The 10,159-nt window shown below is 34.6% G+C and overlaps 2 protein-coding genes and 1 long non-coding RNA gene across 7 annotated transcripts in view; 2 read left to right on the forward strand and 1 right to left on the reverse strand.

Moving 5' to 3' along the window:
- The first annotated feature begins 23 nt into the window (after nucleotides 1-23).
- Nucleotides 24-10,159, forward strand: part of LOC111459398 — a 17,650-nt gene continuing 7,514 nt past the window's right edge. Inside the window, exons 1-2 of the long non-coding RNA XR_002713295.1 lie at nucleotides 24-33; nucleotides 9,818-9,821. This is a non-coding gene — a long non-coding RNA (uncharacterized LOC111459398). The remainder of the gene's footprint in view (nucleotides 34-9,817; nucleotides 9,822-10,159) is intronic.
- On the forward strand, nucleotides 3,919-6,010 carry LOC111459386 (scarecrow-like protein 8). Its single transcript, XM_023102267.1, has one exon. The coding sequence runs from the start codon at nucleotides 4,081-4,083 to the stop codon at nucleotides 5,887-5,889; it is 1,809 nt and encodes a 602-aa protein (XP_022958035.1). The 5' UTR covers nucleotides 3,919-4,080; the 3' UTR covers nucleotides 5,890-6,010.
- LOC111459388 (uncharacterized membrane protein YjcL-like) overlaps nucleotides 7,538-10,159 on the reverse strand; it is a 6,849-nt gene continuing 4,227 nt past the window's right edge. The window contains exons 5-8 of one of the 5 annotated variants that reach the window (XR_002713292.1): nucleotides 9,614-9,855; nucleotides 8,688-9,020; nucleotides 8,117-8,235; nucleotides 7,538-7,947 (exon numbers count right to left, since the gene is read on the reverse strand). Coding sequence is in view for 1 of the 5 variants with exons in the window: in XM_023102269.1 (XP_022958037.1) it covers nucleotides 8,697-9,020; nucleotides 9,614-9,855 (566 nt within the window). In the remaining 4 variants the exon portion in view is untranslated. Of the gene's footprint in view, nucleotides 7,948-7,973; nucleotides 8,236-8,687; nucleotides 9,021-9,613; nucleotides 9,856-10,159 lie in introns of those variants that run through there. The other 4 variants (XR_002713291.1, XR_002713290.1, XR_002713289.1 and 1 more) reach the window with 4 other exon arrangements.

Here is a 10,159-nt window from a genome sequence, read left to right on the forward strand (position 1 = left end):
AAAAAAAAAAAAAAAAAAAAAAAAAGCTCTTGGGTAAATGAGATTTGAAGGATGTGATGTGTGTTTTTACCGTGAATTATTTACTCCACTTTGTAAAAGGTTTCACCAATTATTGTCCATATGGATAATGTAATATACCAATAAAATTCACTCTTTCTGACACCTTTTTCATCCACTTTTATAATTCTCTATCAATATTTCTACAAAATATTAAACAAAAGGTGAAATACTCAACAATTTTTTTAAGAAAAATGGTTTTAAGTAAATGGTGTTAGATGAAAGTCCCACATCGACTAATTTAAAGAATAGTCATGAGTTTATAATCAAGAAATACTCTCTCCGTTAACGTCAGACTTTTTGGGGAAGCTCAAAGCAAAGCCATGAGTGGTCATACTCAAAGTAGACAATATCATACCATTATGTTCATATGACTAATGGGTTTAAATAGATTATATATTTTTATTATTAGAGATCATATCTTTAAATTTATGATAGAGGCCGATTCTCAAGCGAAATCTATACCTAATTTGATTGAAGTATTCAAATTAACAATAATCATTATAAAAAGACTTAGACGAACATTATATTAATACTGTACCGTTCGTCTTAAAAATAAAATATCATATATTATGTACTAAAAATGTCTTCTTTTTAATAAGTACTCACAGCTTTGATTGGCTTGCAAGAAAGTGAAAAGAAATGTGTGCAAGCCAGTTTTTTTTTTTTTTGGGGTAAAATTTGACTTTTTGGCTTTTGATTTTTTTAAATATTTTTTTTTAGTTATGAGTACGAGAATTTAAACTCTAACAATAAAAAATAAAATAGTGAAAAAGTTAATGTCAAAGAACTCGTAGCGTTTGCGCGTCAACTTCCTCATTAGCGTGTGAGATTCTCTTAGTCGGCTCTACGTTGCATTATATAATACTCTTTATATTCTTTATTTTTAATTTTTGTGGCCTTTATTCTTTTTTAACTCTTAATTTATTGTTTATGGATTAGTTTCTTATCCTCGAAAATCATGTGAATTAATTAACCAATTATTTAATGATTAGGACTAACCCTTGTTTTTATAGAATTAAAATGTAATGGTTTGCGAGGGAATTATAATAATTAAAATAAAATTAGTTTTTTTAACTAAATTTTCACGATGTAAAAAAAAAAATTAAAATCTAATTTGATTTTCTTTATGGTAATAAATGAAATTAAATTGCAAAAGATTTAAAGATTTTAATTTTATTTTATTTTCCAGAATTTTCTCTCGTCAATTTAATTACGCCTTATTGGCGGTCCTTCACCGACTCCTAAAAGTTGGTACCAAATCAAATATTAAGGGAGTTTTAAAATTACGATTTTACCCATAGAATGTGCTTTATTCTCCATTTAAAATAAACATGACACGTGGTAATACCCCTATTTCTATAATCTTAGCCTGTCAACTTGGACTAATATCAAATTTTCCTATATATTATAATACGTTACGTCTAAATTATTTTACGGTTTAAGAAACAAATTTAACCGATCCATTTTGATATAAAAAATGACATTTTTGTGTAAGTCATTTAAAATTTAAAAATTTCTTTCTTATTCCAAAATTAAAATTCATTATTTGACTTTTACGGTTGACTTGATTGCCGTATTAATATTTACATTGGAATTGAATTCATTCAAGATTACTTATTTCACAAGTAACTACAGAGAGATTGACGAAAAGACGGTTTTATCCAAATTATATTAAAAGTAAATGTTGTTTATTTATAATAGTTTGGTTAAAAGATGAATTAATCCCTAATTTGGAATGAATTTGAAATCAATTAATTTGGACTTCTAATCTGTTTCCACCGTGAGAAAATAAGACAATAAATGGATTAAAAAAGAGTGGGAAAACATAAAAGGAATGTGATTGGATGGAATTTGAGTTAGGCAAGGGACAACGTGGCCATGTGTGAGAAATTGACACGTGTCAAAGTATATCTGACTTGGCCAATATTTCGAAGAAACATGAAGAGAAAATATGTTAGTTGGTAACTAATTTCTCCTCCAAATTTCCCCCACACGCTACCCATTTTCGATTTTTTAAAAATAATTTTATCAAATAATATTTTTAAATTAAATATTTTTCATTTTTTGTTTATTTTTAACCTCTATTCTTTTAATACATCAATTTTAATTATTTTGCTTTAGTTTATTTTCAAAATATTTATTTTGATATGGATTAATTTGAACAAATTATTTTTTATTTTTTAATCATAATTTCAGCAAAATTTAATTTAATTTTTATTATTTTTACTTACAATTAGATTATTGTATATTAAAAAAAATAGATATATAAAGTAAAAAAATAAAATAAAATTATCGGTAGGATTTGCTTTTGCCAAACAAATTCAACAAACTCTTTTTTAATTAAAAATATTTAATATTTAAGCAAATTTATCCAAATATATAATTTTAAAATTATAATTTTCTCGTTAATGTTACTAGTTTTAGACTTTAGTAGGCTTTAATAAGTATGAACAATTGGTTAATCATATCGATATCACATTAGATACCACGTCACCATTACATCAAAATTATATATATATATATATATATATTATTTAATATCACCCGCTAGGAAGTTGTTAGAATTAATAAATTATAGACCTAATTTCATTTTAGCCTAAAATCTTCTCTACTTAAACGTCTCAACATTAATTATTTTTATATAGTTTTTAAGGTATGGTTGATACCATTCCAAAAATGGTATGATACAAAATGATATGAATAACACAAATTTAATATTTGAATATTATTAATTTTCCAATAATTATTTAGCTAACATCGCTACCCACCCACAGTGCTATCCAATTTAGTTATTTTAAAAAAATTAAATATGATGAAATTCCAATTATACCCTCACGGTAAGTGAATTTCGATATTGGTTGTCATGTAATTTTAATATTTAGTAATAGGAAATGGAATAATTAAAAAGTATTGGACGTAAATGAAAAGAAAAAAAAGTAGTGCGGGGATTATTGAATAAAAGAAACATATTATAAATAAATAATAATAATGAAAGGAAGGGAAATGGAAACGAGGTAACCGACAGGTGGCGGTGAGGGGGGTGTCGCAATCGAAGAGAATGGATTTTGGTAACCGGTTGAATGAAGGAAGGAGGGAAGGGAAGGGCGTTTTTAAACGGAAGTGGCTGTCACAAAGTACTGCATGAATGTTCCTCTCCCCTTTGTACACGTGTGAAACTATATTTCCACTGATTCAATTCTATGCCCTTTTTTGTCCTTTCCTTTTCCTTTTCTTTTTCCTTTTTTTTTAATAAATTTTAATTTCACCTGTCAGATTATCACTCCCGGATTTTGCCCCTTTCATCCACGCGTCTCCCATCGCGCGTGCCCATCTATCCCTTCTTTTCTTCTTTATTAAAATTATAAATAAAACCAATATTTTAATATTTTTATTTTTTTGAATAATACAAAACAAATACAAATAAATGAGACATTTATTTGAGTGACGCATTCCATAACAACTCTTTCTTTAATAATATTTTTTCAATTTTGTTCTTAATATCAATAAAGCATAGTTTACCAACACAAATCGCCAAATTAATAATAATAAAAAAAAATCATAATCATATAAATAGAAAGCACGACGTCATTTAATACATACCATAAAAATTAGTTTGAAATTAATATTATTTAATGAAGGAAAAAAAAACATATTTTGAAAATCAAGGGAAATGAAGCAGACGCGCGGTAGATGAGAGTAGGGAATGAAGCGAAAGTTTCGTGAAAAGTAAGGAGCATGGGTTGGGTCGATCCATCTCTCGTCTCATCCAACGGCCCACATTTTTTTAAAAAGAAAAAAGAAAAAAAAAACAGAGAGGTATTTGATAGAAGGATAGAACAGAGGATGGTGGCCGGTGGGGTTGAAATTTTTGAAAAAAGGCTGTTTCTTTAATCTTCTTCCCTGATTCCTCTCTTTCCTTTTACTCTTTCTTTTTATATAATTTACATTCTTCCAAATTCTCTCTTCCCCTTTCATTCTCTCCGCCGTTATCGCCACCGCGAAAGGCAGAGGATTACAGAGATGCAGTCAGGTTTCACCGGCGGTGGACCACCGGATTTCTATACTTCCGGCAGATCCATGGCGAATCCTTCTCATCCTAATCCTTACCGATCCCAGCTCTCCGGTGGGGCTTTCGTAGATCCGACTATCCCTCAGATCGCTCGCCAAATACCCTCTTCTTTGCTCGGTAAACGGAATCTCTCCGATCTTCACTCTCTTAATCAATATACCCACCATAATCTTCCGGTCAATAATCTCTTCCTCCGCTCTGTTAAGCCCAGAGCCGGATTCAGTCACCCGATTTCTCCTCTTTCCAATTTCGATTTGTACTCCACTATGTCTCTGCCGTCGTCGGAGGTTCAGACCCACCGTCTTTATGGGTCGTCCTCTGCGGCGGTTCTTCAGCAGCTCCGTCAACAGCCCAACTCTTCGGCGGTGACGCTCAGGGATTTGCAGAATCTGGACTCGGAGAAGAAGAAGATGATGAATCACCGCCTTCAGGAGTTGGAGAAACAGCTTCTTGAAGATAACGACGACGATGATGGAAGTGATGCGGCGTCTGTGATTACGAGTTCGACTAGCGCTTGGTGTGAGACGATGTATAATCTAATTAGTCCGACGGCGCCGCCGAATCAGAAGCCGGTTTCCACTTCGCCGACTACCTCTGCTTCGTCTTCTTGTTCTTCGTCTACGTCGTCCTCTGTAGCTTCTCCGTCCTCTGATTCTTGGAAACAGTCTGTAATCGAGGCTGCGGCGGCGATTTCTGAGGGGAAATTGGATGTTGTGGATGAGATTCTTGCGCCGGTGGTTAAGATTTCGAATGCGAGAGGTAGTTCTGTGCAGAGATTGGCAGAGTATATGGTTTTCGCTCTGAAATCGCGGGTTAATCCAGCGGAATTTCCGCCTCCGGTGGCGGAGATTTTTGGCGACGAGCACTCGGCGGCGACTCAGTCGCTTTACGATGTTTCTCCTTGCTTTAAGCTTGCTTTCATGGCGGCGAATCTCGCGATTCTTGAGGCGATTGAGGAAGAGGATCGGAAATTACACATTGTGGATTTCGATATCGGGAAGGGAGGTCAGTATATGAATCTAATCCACCTTCTCTCCGGTCGTCAGAAAGGGAAGGTCGTTGTGAAATTGACGGCGGTTGTGGCGGAGAACGGCAGAGACGAGAGGTTGAAACACGTCGGCGAGTCACTGAGTCAACTAGCAAAAGAACTCGGCGTCGGGTTCAAATTCAACATGGTAAAACAAGAACCATCGGAGCTGACGCGCGAGTCACTCGGGTGCGATGCAGATGAATCACTAGCAGTGAATTTCGCATTCAAGTTATACCAGATGCCGGACGAGAGCGTGTCAACGGAGAATCCCCGGGACGAGCTTCTCCGGCGCGTGAAGGCGTTGGCACCCGCCGTCGTGACGGTAATGGAGCAAGAATTAAACACGAACACCGCCCCGTTTGCAGCGCGCGTGAGCGAGTCATGCATCTACTACGGCTCGCTGTTTGACTCGATCGACTCAACCGTGTGGTGCGACCACCCGGACCGGGTCAAGGTGGAGGAAGGGCTCGGGCGGAAGCTTGCGAATTCGCTGGCTTGCGAAGGTAGAGAGCGCGTGGAAAGATGCGAGGTTTCAGGGAAGTGGCGGGCCAGAATGGGGATGGCCGGGTTCGAGTCTAGGCGGATGAGTGAAATGGTAGCCGAGTCGATGAAAACCCGGCTGAGTTCAGGGTACCGAGTCAACCCGGGGTTCACCGTTAAAGAAGAAAACGGAGGGATTTGCTTCGGTTGGATGGGTCGGACGCTCACCGTCACAACCGCATGGCGTTAGTTAACAACATCACTCATTGCTATGTTTTTTGTTTTTGTTTTTTTTTTTTTCCTTTTCTTAATATTACCTAATTTTCTAAGGTATCAATATTAATATTAATATTAACATTTTCCCAAGAAAATTCTTTTTTTTTTTTTATTTTAAAAAAGGGATTAATATTTTTCCTAATTTTGGGGTGTGTGAAAGCGGAAGTTTGGTGAAGTGCCAACTGGTAGCGTCGATTCCCCACTTTTAATTTTTTCCTAATTTTTGTTTTATATAAATATTTGTGAATGACGTGTCAATTTCTGATTGGTTGGTGTAATATATTTGCCACTCGATTTCACTTTTTCTTTGTAATCATTAATAGTAGTTACCTAATTCAAAAGTCAATTAGTTTTCACTATAATAAAATAATATTTTTTTATTATAAAAAATAAAGGGGTAATTTTTGTCATTAATGCAATGTAATATTTATTGCCTTTTCTCGTCTTGGCATGTTACTATTGGTCACAATATTATTTGCCATTAAATATTTATCTTAGACCCTAAAAATTATGTATTTAGATAATAAAAAAAATATTTAATTCCAATTCCGTCGTGAAGGATTCGTGTGAGATATGGAGGATCGAAACATTCTTTATAAGAGAGAAAACTTCTTTTCTTTCTAACCCATTTTAAAAAAATTTAAAATTTTGAAGATAAAATAAAAAAATATATTTAAAAAAAAATTGACAGAGGAGAGAGAGAGGAGTTAATGTGGAGCCCAAAGAAGTGTTTAGGGTTTGGCATCTGAAATGACTTGACATTCAATGGAAGCACAAAATTACTAATCCTCATCTTTGAGCAACTTCATTCCAAAAAGTACATTTTTTTTCAATTTTTTTTTCTTCCAAATTATGGGTTTTGTCATTTAATACTTCTCGGGTCCGTACTTGTCTTAGAATATAAATGTCATATTTTCAAGCTTAATAGGTCTCGATGTACAATTAGTTAATCTCTGCTTAACAAATTGCAATACATATGTTAGCTGGATAAACTTCTCACTACTAGAGGTTGATTAACGACCCTTTAGTAAGTATCAAAATGATATCATAAACATGAGGAAGACTAACATTATACTTAAAACAACTATGATACTATGAAGTTCAATGATGATAAACAACTTGCTAACCGAGTTTAGTCGCAACCTCTAGTAACTCTAACATAGTCTCTCGGTAATATAAAGAGGATCATAGATGATTATACATTACATAAACCTCATTCGCAAAGAATAATAATCAACACCATTAGAGAGTGACACTTTTTTTTTTAATTATGGAGTGAGATGAACAAATGAACTATTAGTTTAAACATAGTAATTAGTGTATTCATTCGAGACATCCAGATTGCCTAAACTCTAATTTCATAATTGTGAAAGAGATGGTGATGTGGTCGGTAAATATTTGGATCCTATAAAAGTAATTATTTCTATTTAGAAGAAAAATTATAGTGAACATGTTAATAAAGACAATTATTGGGGTCCTTAATTAGGACGACTGCTAATAGTAAATTAGCATCTAATAAGGATTTCCAAAGTCATGTCAGCATTCATACAACAGTGAATGTGTGATCAGACACCTTACGAGCCACTTTAGACATATTTTTTACATCATCAATCGAAAGGTCAAAAGTTCAAATCATCTGTAAACGTATTTTACGGGAAAAGAAACAAAATTATTCATTAACACGTGACATAAATGATTGTTTCCATTTCAAAATAGCACAACCCCACAAACTCCTTTAGACATTATCTTTTTGCTTCTTTCAAAAGAAGGCATCATTCTTATATTAAGGGGTAAAAAAAAAGGATTAGTAGTCAAAATTCAAATCCCAGGACGCAAAGAGAATCCCGAGAGAGAAAATTTGCTGCTCTTTCTCTATGATGTTTTTGGCCTTTTTCAAGAGTCAAAAGTTTGTGTACGCTTCTGTCTCCCCTGTGGGGAGTTCTTCTGGAAAACATCGCTATTTTGACCAGTTTCAAGGTGAATAAGAAACAGCCAAACTGATCTGCTTGAGGCTTCTGTGTTTAACACTATCCTTAAAGAAAAAGAACCATCAAGAAATTGAGAAACTACAGCAGTTCTGTTCTTTATTCACTTCTTTTGTACTTGTCAATGATAAATCTTCACAAGATTCATTCCAGTTAAGCATTTTTTTAGAGTCATGATCTTATATAACACTGCAAAAACTTACCTTTTGAACTTACATTGCTGCATTCAGTGCTCGACCGCCCGAGCTTCTGGGTCCTTTCCTTCCCCAACGACAAGAAAATGAAAATTTTGATCCTTTCAACAGAAAATAAATGGCATCTTGCATTTTGATCACCTGAAGCATTGAGAGTTTGAATGTTGTCTGACCATATGGATAAATTCCAAAGCAAGAATAGATTGTTCAACTGCTCTTACAAACATATAATAGAGAAGTACTCAAGGGTTTTGCCAGTTTTTCCAATTTTCTGCTGATACATTTTATCAAGATATCTATACATTGTTCTATTGTCAGTCACCATTATTACATGTTCCAAATTTTAGGGAGAAAATTTCATTCCACAACAGTAATGATTGGTGTCTAATCACCATCTACTAATATAATAGATCGATTAGATGTATTAAAGAACTACGTAATCCTCATTAAAATTATGACGTTTTACATCAATTGGGCAAACCAAGGCTTCTATGTGGGGCCACAAGGAGCCAATGGAAAGATGTTTGATCATACACGTAATGAAGTATGTGGAAAGGAATGTAAATAGAAATTTGATGTTTAAGAAAACTTACGTGTTTTTTCTACAAACGCCTGAGGATCATCACCCCAAAACTGATGCCCAGGAAAGTAGCAATTGCAATACCGAAAATGCCAGCAAGAATAGAAGGAACCACCAAAGATCTCCAACCCTTGGCAGTTGCCATTCCACATGCTGTTGTTGGGCCTCCAATGTTGGCATTTGAAGCCAGAAGCAACAGCTTTAAATCAATGCTGAATAGCTTTCCAAAACCAAGAATTACAAGAAGATGGACTGTAACTTGAACTAGAGCAAACATGAAAATACTTGGTGCATTGTTGATGACATACCACACACTCCCACTAGCACCGACAACCGCAAAGAACACCTGTTCATGTCAGATCAAATAAACAAGCCAATTGAACTTTCAGGTGTTCCTCAGTTAACTTAAAAATTTCATGTCATGCTATGTTTTACCCAGATCTACAAGTTCTAGAAGTTTTTGTTTAGAACATTTAAAATGATTTTTTAAACAAGGATAGTGTCATTTCCCTTACTTTCCTGAGCTCAAATTTATTCTTTCATCAGCTCAAACTAAAATAGCAGGATCGTGTTCAGGACATGCCCTATTAGGGAACAAACTTGGTCCCAACATGCATGTTTTTCATAAAGTAATAATGGCCGACCGTCCGTTACTGTTTTTTATTTGTTTACTCCAGGTCCCACCCAACATGTACTTTTTTCACCTAGTCAAAGCAACAGCTCCTTGAAGCCTTCCCCCACCCTCTCAGTAAGCAATGGAGATAACTAAAGGTGAGCCAAATCCATAGGCCAGACAGAACAAAAGCATACAACTTTTGGGCGGGAAAATCAAAGTGCTCTCTACAGTACTACTGTAAATTTTCTGTGGTTAATAACGAGCAGGAATAGAAAACGGTGCACAAGCTTCCGTGAGTGATGCAACTAACTAAAAATACATACCTGCATAAGAATCAGGGCAATGGTATCAGCTGCGGGTGCTAAATAACTGAACTGTTTTGGGAAAACGGTAGCTAAAATGACAACAACTGCAGTTATCCCAGGAAGATTGGCACCTTGAATTTTACATAAATTTGTAATCCACGTGACAAACTTGCATATTGCAAATGATGCAAAAACAGCCGTAGCAGTCGGCAACACAGGGAGCTTCGTGCCGTTATCAGAGTCCATATCAGTTGAAGCATCTGGGAAAGTTTTCAAATTTTAATTGAGAAATCATAGATGTGGTAGTAGGAAACCAGGAATTGTACGGTGCTATTTTCTCCAAAAACTTTCAATCTTGAAAGGATATAAATAGCAAGGGTTACAATTACACATGGTTAATGGTGCATGTGTAGGATGGTTTGTCATCGTCTTTTTTCTGGGCAAGAAACTAAGCTTCCATTGAGCACAATGAAAGAATACACGAGGATATACACACACACACACACACAAAAAAAAAAAAAAAAAAAAAAAAAAAAAAAAAAAAAAAAAAAAAAAAAAAAAACC

The sequence above is a fragment of the Cucurbita moschata genome, unplaced genomic scaffold (genome assembly GCF_002738365.1).
Source record: "Cucurbita moschata cultivar Rifu unplaced genomic scaffold, Cmos_1.0 Cmo_Scf00022, whole genome shotgun sequence".
In the NCBI taxonomy this organism is placed as follows: Eukaryota; Viridiplantae; Streptophyta; class Magnoliopsida; order Cucurbitales; family Cucurbitaceae; genus Cucurbita; species Cucurbita moschata.